At 43.7% G+C, this 20,550-nt stretch overlaps 1 protein-coding gene across 5 annotated transcripts in view; it reads right to left on the reverse strand.

Annotated features, from left to right (window-relative positions):
* SRGAP3 (SLIT-ROBO Rho GTPase activating protein 3) overlaps window positions 1-20,550 on the reverse strand; it is a 252,163-nt gene that overhangs the window by 12,976 nt on the left and 218,637 nt on the right. For 4 of the 5 annotated variants that reach the window (XM_032841606.1, XM_032841605.1, XM_032841604.1 and 1 more), the window contains 4 exons: window positions 16,405-16,539; window positions 13,698-13,803; window positions 13,251-13,478; window positions 10,974-11,053 (listed from right to left, as the gene is read on the reverse strand). In XM_032841606.1, coding sequence (XP_032697497.1) covers window positions 10,974-11,053; window positions 13,251-13,478; window positions 13,698-13,803; window positions 16,405-16,539 — 549 coding nt within the window. Of the gene's footprint in view, window positions 1-10,973; window positions 11,054-13,250; window positions 13,479-13,697; window positions 13,804-16,404; window positions 16,540-20,550 lie in introns of those variants that run through there. The other variant, XM_032841608.1, reaches the window with a different exon arrangement.

A 20,550-nucleotide genomic window follows, 5' to 3' on the forward strand; every position in this document is an offset into this window, starting at 1 on the left:
ATACCTTTATTCTTCACTGTCACTTTATTCACACAGTCACAAGCCCTGACTGGATTAAGCAATAAGGATATGGCTCTTGCCCCTGGGGCACCCCTACTGCCCAGCTCCATCACCAGGGGCAGGTCACACAACCTCTGTACACCTCAGATGATTTTGGAGGATTAAAAGATAATGCATGTGGGGCGCCTGGGTGGCTCAGTGGGTTAAAGCCTCTGCCTTCGGCTCAGGTCATGATCCCGGGGTCCTGGGATCGAGGCCCGCATCGGGCTCTCTGCTCCGCGGGGAGCCTGCTTCCTCCCGTCTCTCTCTCTGCTTGCCTCTCTGCCTACCTGTGATCTGTCTGTTAAATAAATAAATAAAATCTTTAAAAAAAAAAAAAAAAGATAATGCATGTGGGAAGGCATACAGATGGCCAACATACACACAAAAAGGTGCTCAGCATCAGGGAAATGCAATTCACAATTACCAGGAGAGAGCACTCCCACCTGTCAGAATGGCTACTATATAAAAAAAAAAAAATAACAAGAAATAACAAGAGTTGGTGAGGGTGTCCAGAAAAGGGAATCCTGGTGCACTGTTGGGAATGCAAGCTGGTGCAGCCACTGTAGAAAATAGTGTGGTGGTTCCTCAAAAAATTCAAAAAAAGAACTACTATATGGTTCAATAATTCCATTGCTGGGTATTTCTCCATAGGAAACAAAACCACTAACTTGAAAAGATAGATGGATAAATGGATGAAGAAAATGTGGTATATAGATACAATGGAATATTATTCAGCCATAACAAAGAAGGAAAGTCTGCTATATGAAGCAACATGGATGGACCTTGAGGATATTACGCTAAGTGAAATACATCAGGAGAGAAAGACAAATACCATATGATCTTGCTTATATGTGGAATCTAAAATCAAAAACAAACTGAACTCTCAAATACAGAGTACAGACTGGTGGTTGCTAGAGTCAGGGGGTAAGGAGTGGGCAAAACGGGTGAAGGTGGTCAAAAGGCACAAACTTCTAGTTATAAAATAAGTAAGTCCTGGGGATGGAATGTAGAGCATGATGACTAAAGCTAATAATAGTGCATTGCATTGAAAGTTGCTAGGAGAGCCCATCTGAAACAGTTTTCATCACAAGAAAAGAAAATTTGTAACTATGTCTGGTGACTACATGCACACTTTAATGTATGGATGGCTGTTAACTACACTCACGGGGTGACCACTTTGCAATACGTGTTATGTGGTCTGCCTGAAACTAATACAATGTTATATGTCAATTTCATCTCAATTAAAAAAGAAATATACTAGACTTAAATAGATTTTTAAAAGCCATCATGTATGAAAGTCCTTGGCATAGTACAGACATACATGAGGTGTTCAGCTGGTAGTTGCTCTCATGATTATAATTACTAGTGGCTTTCCCCTATGGGGTAGGTCCAGACAAGAAATCTAAGCCACGGAGAGTTTATGTGGTTTTCCCAAGGCCATATAGCTAGTGAGGTTTGGAAAGAGACTTTTTGGGGAGCAGGGGAGCTATGCCTATGATTTATTTAATCTGTGTTAAGGTTGTACCCTAAGAGATGCCCATACTCGATAGAAAACCAGCTGTGAGTATTAATGTATGTATACTTCAAACCAAGCACAAAGATGTTTGACACTATAAAAAAATACATATATTTATGTATATATTTACCTATATAAAAATAATAAATGCATTGACTTCTAATACAATAAAAGAGTAATGCAAGTGACCCCTGATCTCTCTAGCTGCAGCTACCTTCCCCGCATTGACTCTGGATTGCTCTGTTCCTTATGGATTATCTTGCATCTGCCCATCCAGCCACCTACTTGCCCATCAAGGAGCTAAGCCTAGAACACCTGGCTTTGCTATTTTTTAGCCGTGCGACCCTGAAGAACTTATTTTTCCTTCCTAAGCCTCAGTTTCCTCTTCTGTAAAATGGGAATGCTTATAATAGCACACAGCTTAGAGGGCCGTTAGGAGGATTAAATGAGTTACTGTATAGGAAGTGCTTGCGACAGTTCCTGGCACATGGTTAAGTTCTATAGGAGAGTTGTTACCAGAGCTAATGCACTTCTAAGGCCTATGGGCAGCACAGAAAATCAAAGAGCAGAAGGAGGAACCTCCTTTGTTCATCTCTCCCATTAATCCCACCACACCCACAGGCACATTAGGGCTTCCCTCTGTAAGCAGCTGGCTCAGGAAGACTATGCCAGGGCTCCTGTGAGCTGTGGCTAGTCCTCCATGCCTGGGGCAGCCTTCTACAGGGACCAGGCCTCAGGCACTGAGGCCAGCCTTCCCCAGCCAGCTTTAAAACTTGTCTTTTTTTTTTTTTTTTAAGATTTTATTTATTTATTTGACACAGAGAGAGAGAGAGAGAGAGAGATCATGAGTAGGCAGAGAAGCAGGCAGAAAGAGAGGGAGAAGCAGGCTCCCTGACGAGCAGAGAACCCAATGTGGGGCTCGATCCCAGGACCCTGAGATCATAACCTGAGCAGAAGGCAGAGTCTTAACCCACTGAGCCACTCAGGCGCCCCTACAAATGTCTTTAAAGGCTATTCTAACACAGTTGACGTAAGATGACAGCATAGCTAAATGGGCCCCATTAACTCATATCTTGACTCAGAGTTACCTCCTCAGGGAAATGGGGAGATCTCTGTCCTCCTTTTTGCTACCACCTGGAATCTTATAGCAGCTGTAGGCTAGCACCACCTGGTCACCTGTCTGCCCACCTAGCTATGGAGACAAAAAGGCTGGAGGGTTTGTAAGACCGGAAGCTGCACCCAGGGGGCTGTGTGCTCTCAGGTTTCACTGTCCTTTGAGCCCAGTTCCCCACACCGGTGAAGGAGCTGATGGGAGCAGAGCTTTGCTCCTGCCAGGAGGAGCCTAGAAGGAGCTGCCTGGGTGTCTAGGTCCCACCTTCCCCATCTCAGAGCCTCCCGCAGTCACTGGGGGTGGTCTGGAGTTGGGAGTTGGGGGATGAGGAGGAATGGGAAATGTAAGGGAAGAAAAGAAGAAAAGGGAGGAGCAGAACGGAGCTGCAGGCAGAGAGAGGACGTGTGTGATTGCAGATGCCATTATGTGAGTGTGTGCGGTAGAAAGGGTGACAATAGCCACCATTTATTAGGAAATCTCTTACTTGGGTTCATCATACCTGAAAGAGAATACATGATTCTCCCCCTTATCACTCTCCCACACACCCCTCCCCAAACTTACTTCTCTCACCCTCCCCATCTTGGGAAATAGACCGTCTGCCTGCTTGCTCAGGCCACAGCCTTGCTCTTGAGCACCACAGGTCTTAGCCACTAGCAAGTCCTCTGAAGTGTCCCCTGAATCGGACCCATCTTGCCACCTCCACTGCCACTGCCCTGTTTCCAGACTACTGCTGTCCCTCTACCAGGCCTCCCCCTCTTATTTGTGCTCCGGTAGTTCTCCCCAGGGCAGCAAAAGGAATCTTTTAAAATCATAATCAGATCATGAAACTCCCTTGCTGAAATCCCTCTGAAGGCTTCCCACTGTGCTTGGAGCCAACCCCCAATGTCTTCTCACACCAACTGAGGCCCCTCTGTGCTCTGGGCCTGGAACCCTCTGCAGCTTCACTCCGGACCACTCTTCTCCCTCACTCAGTTCCTCTCTCATGGCCTCATTAGCCTTCTTAATGTTTCTCCTCCAACACTGTATTCTGCTATTTTTCAAACACAAAGTAAAGTTGAAAGTGAACATGCATATACCTGGCACCTAAATTCTACTGTTAACATTTTATTGTATTAGCTTTGTCACATATCTATCCATCATTCCATCCATCCATCCATCCATCCATCCAACCATCCAACCTTCTATCCATCTATCCATCTTATTTTTTAATGAATTTTAAAGTAAGTTGCAGACTCAGTACACTTTACCCCCTAGCACTCTATTCATAAATATTCATAGAGCCTTCTTGATGTTTTAAAAACATTCTAAGCCTCTTCCTGCCACAGGACCTTTGCACTTATCATTGCCTCTTCCTGGGATACTGTTCTCCCAGATATTTGCATTCATTCACATTCAACAAATATTTATTGGCCCTTGTGTGCCATTTCCTAATTTCATTCAGGTCTATACGCAAACATCTTTGCCTCAGCAAGACCGAAGGACTTGACACCCTGAACTATAAAAGTACTGTCAAATCACTCTAACATTTTCTCTGGTTTTATTCTTCTTCATAGCACTTAGCACAACCTGAACTTGTGTGTGTGTGTTTGTGTTTGCATGCGTGTGCAGTTGTAGTTTGAAAACTTGTTTATTGTTGATCTTTCTATTAAAATGTGCGGTCCATTAGGACAGAGGTTTTTGTTTTATAATCTGCTATTTTCCCCCTTCTAGAACAGTGTCTGGGATGAGCTGGCACTCCATATTACTTGCATGAACTAATTAAGCTTTTCCTATATGTTAAATGTTCTACTGACACTATCACATTTAACCCTCACAACAATACATGCAGCATTCTCCTCATTTTACAGATAAGGAAACTGAGGCTGAACTGAAATGATGTATCACACATGGATCAGAAAACTTAACACTGTTAAGATGGTAATACTCCTAAATTGATCTACACATTCAGTTCAATCCCTATCAGAATGTAGCTGACTTCTCTGTGGAAATTGACAAGCTACTCTAAAATTCATATGGAATTGCAAAGAACCTATAATAGCAAAAAATAATAATAATAAAAAAAACTTGAAAAAGAAGAACTAAAATTAGAGGACTCACATTTTCTGATTTAAAAACTTACTACAAAACAGTAATAATCAAGACAGTGTGGTGCTGGTACAAGGTCAGAAATATAGTTCAGTGGAATAAAACTAAAGTCCAAAAATAACCCACTACATCTATGGTCAACTGATTTCTTATATGGGAGCCAAGATCATTCAATGCGAGAAAGAATAATCCTTTCAACTAATGATGGGACGACTGGATAGCCACAAAGAAGGAATGGAGCTGGACCCTTACCTCACAACATATACAATAATTAACTCAAAATGGATTACCAGACATAAGACCTAAAACTTAAAACTCGGGGAAGAAAACATAGGTAAATCCTCTTGATTTTGGATTTGGTGAAGGATTCTCAGACATAACACCAAAAACATAAACAATAAAAAGAAAAAAATAAATGAACTGGATGTCATCAAAATTAGAAAACTTTTGTGCTTCAAAGGACACCAATAAGAAAGTGAAAAAGCACACAGAACATGTTTGGGCAAATCATATATCTGATAAGAAACTTATATCTAGAATACATAAAGAGTGCTTACAACTCAATAATAAAAAAGCAGGGGTGCCTGGGTGGCTCAGTCAGTTAAGTGTCTGCCTTCAGCACAGGTCATGATCCCAGGGTCCGGGAACCGAGTTCTGCATCAGGGTCCGGGAACCGAGTTCTGCATCAGGCTCCTTGCTCAGTGGGGAGTCTGCTTCTCCCTCTCCTCCTCACTTATGTTCACTCTCACTATCTCTGTCTCTCTCTCAAATAAAGAAAATTTAGAATCTTAACAAAAGAACAAAAACAAAATGTTCCATTTCATATTACCACCAGCAGTGTGTGATCCTTCTCAACAGTTGTTATTATCTGACTTTTTGATGCTAGCCATCCTAGCAGATGTGAAATGGTATCTTACTGAGGTTTTAATTTGAATTTCTCTCATGACTAATGACACTGAGCATCTTTTCATGTGCTTGTCATTTGTATATCTTCCTTGGAGAAATGTCTCTTCAGATCCTTTGCCCATTTTAAAATTTGGCTATTTAGTTTTTTTACTTTTACTTATTTATTAAAGATTTTACTTATTGACTCAAGAAAGAATGAGAGAGAGAGCACAGAGGGAGAGGGAGACACAGACTCCCTGCTGAGCAAGGAGTCTGAACCAGGGGACAGGGAGAGAGGACAGGGACAGCCCATGCTTGTGTGCTCTTTATGTGTATGTGTCAAATGAATAAAATATTTTAAAAATGTATTAGAATAATATGGATTGATGAATGGATAGATACACAATAAAATAAATACAACAAAATGTTAACAAATGTAGAAACTCGGTGATGGGTTTATGGGCATGACGGTACAATTTCCATCCACTTTTCTGTGTGCTTGACATTTTTTTCTTAAAGGAAATATCATGAACTACAGGCCAATAGAAATCTGACCCTGATTTCTAGTAGATGCCTAGAACAATCTGATGAAAACCATGGACTTCTTCTCAGAGGCACACATTCCAACAGAAACAAAATGTTGTTCACAACGGATCTCCTAAAGTTAATGGCATAATAGCTTTCCAGATGTAGATGATGGACATGGAGTGGAAGGCAATTGGGAGAATTTTGGGAAAATATCAGTGAGAGAATGGTGGTGCAATTGTAATTGGAAAATGACATACTGTAACTATATGATCATGTTTGTAACTGATTTTAGTAGTTTCTTTATCTGGCAGCCTAGGTCCTCATTTAGCATCCAATTAATAAAGCTGTTACTGACAGGCCACCTCGATGTTTTCACTGGGCTTAGTTCTGACAATCAAGGGCTCTTAGCCTAAACATGGTTTCTTTATAAATCTTGGAGACTAAAGAGCAAGCGCAAGTGGATTTTTCAGACATATACCCATGATGTGCTAATAGACTCCAGGCAGGGCAGCAGGTATCACTTAGGTACAGAATATGTTGAGAAAGGAAAGGCCAAAGAACTAAGTTTTTCCTCCAGTTTGGTTGGTCACTCACTGGGTGAACCATCTATTACAAACTCATGGGGTCGTGGCTTTCTGGCTGATTTGACCTTCGAAGTTTCCTGGACTCCATTCATAGGGCCGTTTTCAAGAAAAACAAAGACATGCAAGCAAAGGAAACAGTCAACAAAACCAAAAGACAACCGACAGAATGGGAGGAGATATTCGCAAATGACATATCAGATAAAGGGCTAGTATCCAAAATCTATGAAGAACTTACCAAACTTCACACCCAAAGAACAAATAATCCAATCAAGAAATGGGCAGAAGACATGAATAGATGTTTCTGCAAAGAAGACATCCAGATGGCCAACAGACACATGAAAAAGTGCTCCACATCACTCGGCATCAGGGAGATACAAATCAAAACCACAATGAGATACCACCTCACACCAGTCAGAATGGCTAAAATTAACAAGTCAGGAAACGACAGATGCTGGCAAGGATGTGGAGAAAGGGGAACCCTCCTACACTGTTGGTGGGAATGCAAGCTGGTGCAGCCACTCTGGGAAACAGCATGGAGGTTCCTCCAAAAGTTGAAAATAGAGCTAGCCTGCGACCCAGCAATTGCACTACTCGGTATTTATCCTAAAGATAAAAATGTAGTGATCCGAAGGGGCATGTGCACCTGAATGTTTATAGCAGCAATGTCCACAATAGCCAGACTGTGGAAAGACCCTAGATGTCCATCAACAGATGAATGGATAAAGAAGATGTGGTATATATATACAATGGAATACTATGCAGCCATCAAAAGAAACGAAATCTTACCATTTGAAACAACGTGGATGGAACTAGAGGGTATTATGCTGAGTGAAATAAGTCAATCAGAGAAAGACAATTATCATATGATCTCTCTGATATGAGGAATTTGAGAGGCAATGTGGGGGGTTTAGGGAGCAGGGAAGAAAAAAATGAAACAAGATGGAATTGGGAGGGAGACAAACCATAAGAGACTCTTAATCTCACAAAACAAACTGAGGGTTGCCAGGGGGAGGGAGGTAGGGAGAGGGTGGTTGGGTTATGGACATTGGGGAAGGTATGTACTATGGTGAGTGCTGTGAAGTTTGTAGACCTAGCGGTTCACAGACCTCTACCCCTGGGGCTAATAATATATTATATGTTAATAAAAAAGAAAAAAGAAAAGAAAAACAAAGACACTGATGATCCCCCAAATGAAATCTCTTAGAGGAAAGCAGACAAAGCTATCAGGAGGTTTGGGCTGCCAAAGAGCAGTTGGACCCGGAAAAATCCCTGGGTTCAGTTTCTTGATCAGAATTAAGAGGGGTAGGGGCACCTGGGTGGCTCAGTGGGTTAAAGCCTCTGCCTTCAGCTCAGATCATGATCTCAGGGTCCTGGGATCGAGCCCTGCATCGGGCTCCCTGCTCAGTGGGGAGCCTGTTTCCCTCTCACTCTCTGCCTGCCTCTCTGCCTACTTGTGATCTCTGTCTGTCAAATAAATAAACTCTTTAAAGAAATACATTTAAAAAAAAAAAAGAATTAAGAGGGGTTTCTCCTGGACACAGCATAATGTTTCCTACCCACCTAGTTGTACCAGACATTGTGCTAAGTTCCTTCATATAGGTCACATCATTTTAACCTAGGCCACAATTTTCTTGGTGCTGTCATTCTCATTTTATAGATAAGGAAACTGAGGTCTGAAGTTACATGGCTTCCCAAAGACCCCAGGGCCATGAAGGTCTCTTCCTGTCCTTCAAATCCAGGTCTCCTTTCTCAGAGTCGAGTGTCCCTCAACTGTTCCTGCAACTCAGTATTTCTGTGACTGTTTTGATTGGGGCAGGTGTGTAGGTAAACATCTAGGAAATGCAATTAATTTTCCTCCGAAGAATGCTCCTGATTCAGCAGCCACCACCAGCACACAGGAAACAGTGAGAAACTTTAGGGAGCATGAAACTGGCCCTTCTGAAGCTCGCTGTTGCCCTTTCCAGGATGATCTTTCTGCCTTTGTCCTACTCAGAAACCAGCAACCTGACAAGGAACAATTGGGAAGGGACCTTCTGGGGAAGCAGACAAGAAGCTCTGACTTGCCCTGTTCCGGGGATATAGTGTGCCTCTACTCTCAGAGGAGGGAGGTAGCATTTTATGAGGGGTTTTTCTTGATGGGGTGAAGCCTGCTGGGTGTGCCCTGCGGATGCTTCCTCATGTACCCAGCAAGGCCTTCTCTCTCCGTCCCTCCTCCTCAGGCCTGGCCCCCACAGCAGCCTTCCATCCCCCAGGCAGAGGAGCTTTGGGGAAACTCCGCATGTGTGGGAAGATGCACAGTGACCTAAGCCTCCAGGAAGATGGGCTGTGAGGATCCTCAGAGGGCACTGGACCCACCCTCCTGCAGACACACACACATCCGCCTCCACCAGCAGCTGTCCTAACAGATCTTCATGCTGAAAAATTCGCCTATCTTGTGGGACAAGAGCTACTTTCCCCTAGTGGGAGAGGGAAGACAGAGCAAGATCTAGAGCAAGAGGGAGCTGTGCGCACACACACGGAAATAAAGCAAGGAACAGACAGGTCAAGAAGGAAGAAGCAGAAGAGCTGGAGGTAGTAGGGCAAGAGACCAAAAAGAAGGAAAGAGAAAACCAAATCGCTACAAACAAGCAGAAGTTAGCTGCCTTCACGTCTCCAAACAAAGGCTCCACAGGACATTTTCCTCAGCCCTGGATGACTGGAGCCTCTGAGGATTCTGGCAGAACTGGACATTATCCCTAGATTTGCTCTTCCACACCTGTGACTCAGGCCTGACCCATGGGCTCCCTCTTGGGCCACAGTGCTTGGTTCTTGGTGGGGTGTGTGAGTCAAGGCAGTCCAGAGACTCTACCCCGGGAGCTTTCTTAGAACCATGATGAGAAGAAAGTTCTTCTCCACTGGGACTTTGGACAAAAGGACAATGAAAGCCTAGAACTGCCAAAGACCACCACACAGGGATATCCTATCTAAGGATGAAGCCAACACAGAGGGAAGCAGAAGAGAAGATGGAGACAAATTCCTAACAAAATCAACTAAGCTGGATCCATCCATTCCTGAAGCTATGCCTAACCTGGGATTTTTCAGGTATATGATATCTGAGGCCTTTAATGCTTAAATCAGTTTGGGTTGGAGTATCTATCATTAGCAAGTGCAAATCCACCTATCGGTCTTAGAACCAGCCCTTTCCACTGGCACCCAGAAACCACACCTGAGTACTATATACCAGCTCTCCTAACAAAAATGGTGGCCAACAGGGCCTGGGACTGTCCCAGAGGGAAACACAGAAGCTTATAAGAAAACCTCTACATAATGATTTTTTTCAAAGTAAAATTATCACAGGAAGAAAGGAGGGCTATGCTTGGTCTATACAGGATGGTGTTATAACTTTCATAAGTCCCTTCCTCCATTAAAAAAAAGTTTAAAAAATGATATACTACAACTGAATTGATATAAAGATGAATATAACACAGGCTGGATCATATTCCCTTTCTCCTCATTATTTTAAAAGAAACTAAAACATTTTTACAGGTCCTTAAAATACTCTGGACCCTGGGTACCATGCCTATTCTCTCTAATGGTTTTGTTGCTCATATTATCCAGATTGCTTGTCTATGTGGTCCACATTCCCTAGAGTTGAACCCAACTCCAGTCTCCTTGTCTAGAAGGGATAGAAGTGTCCAATGAGTCCCTCAAAGCCCAGGCCTGCTTTCCCTCTCTCCCACCAGCACATCTCTGGGTCATCCCTGCCTGGTTTCATCTTTGGGGCACCCATGCCCTGGGGACACAGCTTTGTTGGGCATTATTTCTGTGGATCATGGGGAGCCACTCCTAACGTGTCAGGTAACAAGACTGGGAGCTCCTGCACAACTCATGTGTCTTTCATCAAAGTGCCCCAAGTCCTAGCACAGGCTGGGTGCAGAACAGATCCCTGGTAGGGAAGGAACAGGGGCCGAAGTATGCTTCCTACTTAGCAAACTCTTGTCACTTAGGATTTGCACTTGGGCAAGGCAGGACACAGAAAGGGAGGAGACAGATGGGTAGGAGTGTGGCGAACGGGAGCGCACATGTCTCCGAGATCTTTCTGGGTCCCCCCTCTATTCTGGAGGGCAATGTGCTGACTTGCAAAGCTGGAGGGGTTATGTGGCCAGCACAGAGGTTGGGCAGACATGAGTCAGTGTGAGAGGCTCCAGGTAAGCTCACTGGCCCCAGGTTCTCCCTCACTCACCTTCATCACTTGTGTGAGGCTCTGTGCCATTGTCATGGTCGACTTCATCGATAGTCCCTGGCTCGCTGTGTGGACTGTCACTGCAAGGAAACATGGGAAGGGGACACATTGGGCTCTGCACCCTCACACTGTCCTCAGCTTAAGTGCCAGCCCCGCCCCCCTCTGCACTTGACCCAGGTCAGGCCCAGGCCTGGCATCCTTACCCACTGGACCTCTCATGGGCCCTCCTAATAGAAAACCGCTGCCAGCGCCTGCAATGGGCAGCTGTCCTGATCACCTCCCCCAGCTTCCCCTAACCCTGGAATTTGCCAGGCTGCCAATTCCTAGGTGTTTCGTAAGACCCAGAGATCAGTGTAAAACCCTGGCATTTATCCTCAGAAGGACCACAGGCCAAAATATGAAGGAACTCTGGAAGTGCGGTAGGTCATTTACCTAACCTGCTTCCACGTCTTACAGAGGACATGATATACTCAACAAGGAGGAGCAAAGCTCCCAAGGAGCAGGGCTCTCAGGGCTGCCTCGGGGTGCTGCGTGCAAAAGCCCAGGCCAGTCCACATGGCATCAGCAGGCCGGCAGCCATAATGGGCACAGGAGGAGGCAGAGTGAGTCCAGGCCTATCAGATTTGTAATTCATACACTGGGATAATTTCACCAGCCACGACCCCCTCTCTAAATGATAAGCTTCTCAAGGTCAGGGTTTATTCCTATAGTCAGTTTTCTAACTAAGCCAGGATGGAGTCCCGTTATATGCTAGGTAGGAGGGACACACCGATGGGTAAGTCGACAGACTCTGCCTTCAGGGGCCAGGAAATAATCTGCTGCAAGTTGAAATGTGCTATGGAGGAGCAAATGAGCAGAGACAACAGCAGAGGGGACCCACGTAGGGTGGTCGGGGAAGGCTTCTTGGAGGAAGTGACATTTGCAATGGCAGTTGAGAAAATATGAATTTCATTATGAAAAATTCTCTACTGCCTCCTGGATAAGGCCCAGATGCTACACAATGGCTTGAGAACTTTCAAAACCTGCTGGCCTGTGCAGCCTCCTCCCTCACCATTTCCTCGGCATCTGCAACACTCTGGCCACACAGAACCACTTTCCATTTTACTGAATGCTTCAAGTCCAGAACATTCTTTGCCCCCTCCTTGACTGGCTGACTCCAGTTCATCAACAGGCCTCTGTTAAATCATTATTTCCTCCAGAAAGCCCTTTCCGACCTCGCTACATTGGTTCAGGGAGACCCTCTTCTGGAACTGTTTCCTCCTCCCTCAGAGCTCCCTGCATCAGGGATTAATCCCATTCAGGTTACATCCCTGACCCCCTGCCCGGAGCCAGGCCTAGGACAGACACTCAGCAACCATCTCTCCATTCGTCAAATGAATGAATGTTGTCCACTACAGTGTGATCCTCATCCAAATCTCCCTTTTTGGCTTTGAAAATACCTCCAATGTAATTAATAGTTTTCCTTTCTCCTGGGAAACTAATGGCATTAAGAAAAGTGTGGTTATTGGATATTGTTCTTTGGTAAGTACAACAGATCTTGAGGACCCTTCCCAGAACAATTAAAGATCATACTGGAGGAAGAAAAGAGAATGGGTAATGGTTGCAAACACTGTGTGAAAAGCTTCTCTTTGTCCAGAAAGTATGCTTGCTGGCTGTTTAATGTCTCTGTGACAGAACAAGGACAGATGTGCTCCTGGTGCCTCAAATAATACAGCAGAGCTCGACATCTCTATGGGGGACAATGTGGGGAACAAAGGGTCTGGAATGTCTCCCTTCTTTGAAGCGATTTAAGAGTCCAGGAATGCTGTGATAATCAAAAGACAAGCCCCCTACAGGAACCTAGCTGAAAGCAGTATGGGGAATACCTAAATGCACAGCTGTGTGTTGTCCTGGATTGGGAATAAAGAACAAATAGGAACCCTTGGCTTGTCTCTGGTGTTCTGAATCCACATTTAAAAACACTTCCTATCTTACCACATTTTAAGGTCTTAGTCTGGGGAAAACTAAAAAGTTTAGTTAAGTCAAGTAAACTAATAACTTCCCATTTAGCTTAACCAATTTGATTTGTATTTCTGTCCCTTATAAACCAAGAGAGTTTGGGCTGATGCAACTATCTCTCATATAAGGCTGTGGCAAAGCTCAAATGATAAAATGCATATGGAAATACAAACTATAAAGCAGTAAGAAAATCGAGGGGTTTCTTACTGTTCCTGTTCAACAGCAACAACAATGATAGTGATGATGATAATAACAATATTAAGAAGAATGGAATCTTACCAATATTCTTCCCCTCCAGCCATGCATTTTTCATACACAGGTCCCTCTAGCTCCCGGGGGCTGGGGAAGATGGCTTCATGATGGATGATGATGGTTTTGATGACTTCGTTGACGTGTGCCTGGCAGGACACAGGGTCCTGCCCATCAGGGATGTGCATGAGGGTGGGCCCGAAGCAGATGGCCAGGTTGTAGGGATCCATCATGTTCTCGTCACTATACTGCGAGAGGCTACAAGAAAGGAGGTACTCACAAGTCACCTGGGAAAGGGAAATATTTCCCCCTGTGGGTTCTTTCTTTCGAGGGCTCTACTCAACTCCAGGAGGGTTCCATGTTCTGTTTTAGGAACAGCTGCACCTGCAAAAGCCTCAGGACATCCCCTCCCAAAGGAGGCCAGAGCTGAGGCAAAGAGGGGCCACCCTGCCACCCCCAAATGGCCAGGCAACTCACTGGTTGAGGAAAGCAAAGAGGTATCTCATGACCACGATGACCACTCGGGGAAGGGTGATGAGGATTTGCTGGATCTGGTGCACCCTCTCAGCTGGGTTCTCCAGTTCTGTAACACAAAGGGGCTTTTCAGGGGGTCTTTCATCCTCAGGGAGCCAGGCAGCCAAAATTTCCTAGAGCAGTCCACACGGTTCTGGCCAAGACAGTTCTAGGGATTGATTCAAGACCCTCGTCTGGCCACTCACAGCAAGTATATGAGTCAATTCGTTCCCTTTTATGGATGAAGCCAGTATATACTGAGTTTCTGTCACCTGATATCTATGAGTCCTGACTAACACAGGCATGGGCCATGTTCCCTGAACCTCTTTATGAACACCAGCCGCACCACAGGCCTGGCACAGAGTAGGCTGGAAATAAGTTTGAGTAAACAACCAACTCTACAGCTCTATACTGGCCAAGGAGCTTGTCTCTGAGTCTGGTTTCCAGGCCCATCCTAGACAGAGAGACACTGGTATTTTTGTCATTTGGGCTATGGGCAGGAGCAGCAAGCTGGGCTTGGTAAGGAGATGGGCTTTGTGGGCTTTGCCTCGTAGAGAGGGAAAGCTGGTGCGAACACTGAGCTGCCAGAGTTCTGATGTGTGCCTGCAGGGCTGATGCCCAAGCCTATGCCAGTTTCTCTCTTAGAAAACATGTTTTTCTCACATAGCCTCTCTCTCCAGCCTCCACATTCTGTCAGCATGTTCCTTCTAAAACACAGCTTCTCCGGTTTCTCCTCCATATCCCAGGCCTTTCACAGCAGGGCTTCTGCCAAGCTAGCCTACCTCACCTCCTAGCTGCCGCCCCTTCCCCAAGTTATCTGAAGATGATACGGAGTCATGCTTCTCAAATGAGGTGGCAGTGCATCTCTGAGCACTTACAAATTCATGGGGCATTCTTTGGGGTTGTCACAATGACCTAGAGGGAACCATTGGCATCTGGGATCCAGGGGTCAAGGTGCCAAATGTCCTGAATGTATGGGACACACAATACGGCACTGTGTTACCCTAAATGCCAACAGCACCCCACGGACAAACTTTGTGCCAGGCTGTCTTCACCATGATCTCCCTCTCACAAAAGGCCTTCCTGCCCCTGGCCTTTGCACACACTGGTGATCTCTCTACTCTACCCAGCAGATTCTAGCTTACCTTCAAAGTCTGAAACCAAGGGGCCTTGCCCAAGCCTCTCCAAAGAGCTAAAGGTCCTTGGATGTTTACTGATTCCACTGCCCTTTATACAGGCCACTCCCTGTCCTCAGCTTCAGTCATCAGTACCCTAGTACCCCTCCACTTCAATACATCGCTTTCTTAAATACATTTATTTAAAGAGGAAATTTTACCTCATTCTGTAAATGAGAAACCAGGATCACTTGCTCTGATTAGGAGGTAACATAAAAATAGATAAAACGAAAGCAAAACAATGTTACTAAATTCTAGGTAGGCACTGTTCTACACAAAGTTTCTGAGACTGAAGACTCATCTCTTTATTTAGAAGGGAAACTGACCTCTGAAATTTTCTCCTGGATGTAATCACAGGGTTTAGGAGGGAACTGAGAAAAGATTTTTTTCTCCCCACAGTGTGATTCAAGATGTGATCTGAGGTATGTAATGTTATGAGCTTATACCAGAGGCCAACAGGCTTGTCCCCTCAGGGCTATGCGCAGGAACTAGACTAATGGGACTTCTGGAAACACTAGCTGAGCACGTGACACGGAGCTCAGATACAGTTGGATCTTTGTGGCCTGGAATTTCTGAGGGTGATGTGGAGCTTGAAGTGAATCTGGAAAGATGAGCAGGAAGCAGTGTGGAGGAGAGCGGGGCAGAGGAAGCGTCTTTCATAAACGGCAGGCGAGAAGCTTGAAGCTCCAACCCGCTGGAGCAGTTTCCTGGCTGCAAATCCCTCTCAGAACATTGTGAGAAGCATCCCGGGTATTACTGGGCATTGGACAATTTTCTGTAAATCACAGTTTATTCTAAAATACTAAGATTCTCATATTGTAATATTGAAAGCTTTATTTTTAAAAATTCCCAAAATGTTGCCTTGGATTTGGGCATCGTACAGTCAAGATAACTTGATTTCAGCCCCCTAGACTGGGCTTCTGCCTTCATCCAAGAGAACTCCGATGGCTTGTGACAAAAGAAGAAGCCCACAGTCAATTTATTTTCACCATTTTACTTGCCTGTCATGTTGCTGACTTGACTCCCAGACCCTCTATGGCTCCCTATTACCCAAGGGGAAAAGTTCCAAAATCCTTACAGGGTCATTCCCCTCTTTCTCTATTTTACCCTTCCAGCCTCTTGCACCATTCACTGGCTAGAACACCTTCCTCTGGTCCCTTTAGTCTGTGTGTCCCCAAAGTCTTCCCAGGATACTCCGTCCACTCCTCTTGGAAGGCTCTGCTCACATCACTCTTTCAGCTGTGATCTGCAAAACCAAGCTTCCCTCTGCCTCTTCTGAGCTACATCCATACCCAATGGTACCATGCCATTTTCCATTATAAACCATCTTATTATCTCTACAACTAGTTTTTAAGTTCTATGAGAACAAGGGCCATACTGCTCCTTTCATACTATCCCTCCCATGTGCCTATCACAGCAATGAGCCCATAGAACAACTTCAATAAAGGTATGTCACACAATTGATCCCTCTACCATACCACCTAGGAAATACTTACTAATAGTAGATATCAAATCTTGAAACCTTTCCTTAGGAAAGAGTGGGTTTTCCAGTCCTCGGAAATACAGTTTTAAAACACCAGCGACTGAATTGATATCTCGTTCGTTTTGATCATCCACAAGTGGGTCTTCGCCTGAGCGGAGAGAAGAGATGATAATTCAGCTTGGTAAGGCATCAGGAAATTAAAAAAAAAAAAAAAAAAGGAGGCAGGAAATGTGCAGGTGGTTGGGGGAGGTGGCCTGGTGTAGCCTGAACTAGGGGAGACATAGATGGGCAGCCCCCTTGACAGAGCAAGTTTAGAGTTCTCCCTATACCTGATTTTGAAAACGTTTAACTCGATGGAAATATCGTAAAAATAAAAAACTGAAATCACCCTTCACTCAATGCTCATTAACTTACACTCATCTTTCCATATTTGCTTTCTCTCTTTACTCACATTTATTATTTCTCAATGATTTGAGAGTATTTTGTAGACATCACAAAATGCCATTGCTAAATACTTCAACACATTTCTCCTAAGAATAAGGATATTCTCCTACATAAGCACATAACATCATTACACCTAAGAAAATTAACAATAGTTCCAAAACACCATCTCATATATAGCCCACATTCAAACATTCCCAACTGTCCTGTCTTTCATAGAATTTTTTCAAAGGCTAAGATCTAATCAACATAATTCATTTGGTTGTTATGTTTCCTTAGTCTTTGGAATGTAAAAGAGGCCCCAACATTTTTTATTGTTGGTTTTTTATAATGTTGCCTCTTCTGAGGAGTCCAGGCCACTTGCCTTTTGGAATGCCTCCCACTCTGGATTTGTCCCAATGTTTCCTCATGATTAGATTTAAGTTAAACATTTTTGGCAAGAATAGTACATGGGTGATGTTGTGGACACCACACTGGATCCAGAGGCACATGTCAGCCTGTCTTGCTGCTGGTGTTATGAAGTTTGGTCCATGGATAAAGGGGGTGACCTCCAGATCTCTGCACTGTAAAGTCTATTTTCCCCTTTGCAATAGTAGGTGTTAAATATAAAATGTTTTTGAAAATAACAAGTGATCTATGTGTAAGTCATTGTGCTCGACATGTTTCACCCAGTGCTTTTAACCTCCAGTGATGATTTTAGCCTAAATCAATTATTATCCTGGGGTTACAAAATGATGAATTTCTAATTCTGTTATTCCTTCTACATTTGTTAGCTAGCATTCTTCCATAAAAGAAGAGGCTTCCCCATGCTCTCTTTAAATTATTATTATTATTATATAACCTCTTTGTGGGATTGTTTTTATAATTTTTAATTTAATGTGTCATAATCCATTATCATCACTATTCTTTGGGATGCTCAGATTATCCCCAATTTTGCCAGGGACAAATGTCCTTTATAGGTGACCTCCACTGAGCATATCCTTGCTTTCTGGCATTAAAGATGCTCATGGATCATTTCATACTTTCCCTGACCCAGATCTGGAATCAAACATTTCTCCAAGGGGTTCTGTTTGCTTTTTGTAGGGAATGGCATTTAGAGACCAAGATCTAAGTTCCAGGTGTGCTCACTGGTACAGGAGTGCTATAAAGAGCTCCTAAACCTTTCAGGGGATAGAAGGAGAATACATATATGTTTTTTTCATGAGTCCACATAGTTACTTCCAATTCATGTTTAAGATTCAACATTTGCTTTATCTTCATTTATTTTATATTTGTATTTCATTTTGCTTAGTGAAAAATCTTGGTTCTGAATCACATTAATAATGTACTTCAGTATCTACCTTATTCTACAATATACATAACATAGTTTTGAAATGTTAATAGCAATATCACCACTAACAATAAACCTACTACATAAAGTTTAAGATTTCTTTGCAGGGCTTTTGTTTTTGTTTTGGGGGCAAGGGGTTAGTCCTCAGAAAATATCCTGCTAAAGATGTGTGGTCAAAAGACACAAAGAACATGAATGGTTACCTAGGGTGGGGGGCTGAGGTTTAGGGAGTTTCATGAGTAACTACTCCTTGTAGGTACAAAGTGGGTACAAAGTTTCTTTCGGGGATGATGAAAAATTTCTGAAATTGGATTATGGTGATGTGCACAATTCTAGTATATTGTACACATACTAGAAACCACTGAACTGTATAATTTAAAAATGGGTGAGCTTTATGGTATATAACTCAATAAAGCTGTTAAAAATATATGACCAGAGCACATGTTCAAAAGTGACTCTCTTTGTGATGATCAATTTGATACATAGCTTGTTTCTATTTCTGTTTAATTTTAGGGACTGATTTTTTTTTAAGAACTCCTTTCTTTTAAAAGTTTTAAAAATATAAAGCAGTTACATTGTCCAAAAGTCAAAACTAGATAAAAAATTACATCCAGACAAGTCCTACTCTTCTCCTTTCCCTTCCCCACCTTACATTTAACCATTTTCATCAACTTCTGGTTTGCCCTGTGTTTTCTTCTCCCACAATAAGCAAATACATATATGAGAATTTTTTATTTCCCTCCATTTTTTTACAGAAAATGTAAGTAGTATATAATACTGCAACATATTGCTTCTTTACTTCACAATAAATACTAGAAATCCCTCCATATCAGTTCTTAGAGATCTCCCTCATGCTTTTTTTTTTTTTAATGGTTACAAAGTACTCTATTTCACTGGTCCACTATGACTTAACCATGGTTAAGTCTATGGATTGAATTAATCTATGAATTAATCTATCTATGGATTGACATGTGACTTCTTTCCAATCTTTAGCTCTTAACAAATATTGCCACAACAAATAATCCTGTGTGTTTTATATTTGTGGAGGTGCATCTCTGGTCAAGTCTTAGAAGTGGGATTGTGGGTCAAAGGGTACATTTCATTCGACAGAGCCAAATGGCTGCACCATTCTACACTCCTACTGGCAACACAGGGAATGTTTTTTTCCCACAGCCCTGACCATAGAATGCTGTCAATCTTTCTATTTTTTTACCCCCATTGGACAGGGAAAATGGTATCTCACGAGAAGAACACTTTTCAATTTAATCCTGGGCTGTTCAGCTCAATCCCCCCGAGTTTCCAGTGGAGGAGGTGAAAGGAGACACAGAGCAATCCATCCACCCCGCTGAAGGTGCTGACAGATGTCTTTTCCTCCTTCTCCCAGAACAGCCCACAGAATGTTCTAAGACTGGCAAGCAGTGAAGAGCAGAGCTGGAAATTCATACTTGGATCTCTTTACTCCACCTCCGTAGGAAAAGAATGCATGTCACCGCCAGGGCCTCTGCTAGCCCCAACATGCGTCAGTGCAAATGAGAGAGGTCCCCTCCCCCCAACTTGCTTCCTGAACCAGGTGTTGTGGCTTACAGAGCATGAACCAGAGCTCATGCTCCCACCTGCCCTCTTTGGCTGAGCACCCCTGCTCCATGCCCAGCCTGAATGACGGTATGTGGCTGCCCAGACACTGACATTCCATAGCCCAACCTCTCAGATACCCCCAGAGAACAGGAGAATTCCTTGTGAGGAAGGATGAGAGAAAACATAAAAAAGCACTGCCTATACTGATATAGCACTTCTCAAGTGAGAAGCACATTCACACACATGATCTCCCTTAATCCTCCCAAGAGCATCGATTGGCGCTGAGGAAGGCGTGGTTCCAATACCACCGTTCTCTCCAGTGAGAAAACTGAGGCCCAACAAGCAAAACGACTTGGCCACATTCACTGTCAAAACAGACACCATCAGCTCCCAGGGCTCATAATGCCTGGGAGATATTCTTCCTTTTACCAGTGTCTGTCTGTCTGCTTCCATGCCTCTCTCCTACCTTCCTTCCTTTAGAGTAGAATCCCAACCTTTTCTTTTTCTTTTTCAAGAAAAAAGTTTCTCTGAATGCTCCATATATAAAACAAAGCTGTCTTAGTTGAGCTGGGAGGAGAGGTCCACACCTCCCCGCCAAGCCCCCTTTCTGTTCCTCTAGCACCCCTTGAAGCCCCTCTGAAGGACCGGAAAAGTTCAAAACCTTTGGACTGCAATTAGCTATTTCTCTATTATTAGCCCATATGACCTTTGGGTTCTCATGATTCAAAAGCACATGGATTTTTCTTCTCCACAGTGCATGTTAGCTCCCCTCACCAAGCACGATCCACATATGGACTTTATATATACACATAT

The sequence above is a fragment of the Lontra canadensis genome, unplaced genomic scaffold (genome assembly GCF_010015895.1).
Source record: "Lontra canadensis isolate GAN:19392208 unplaced genomic scaffold, GSC_riverotter_1.0 scaffold124, whole genome shotgun sequence".
Taxonomy (NCBI): domain Eukaryota; kingdom Metazoa; phylum Chordata; class Mammalia; order Carnivora; family Mustelidae; genus Lontra; species Lontra canadensis.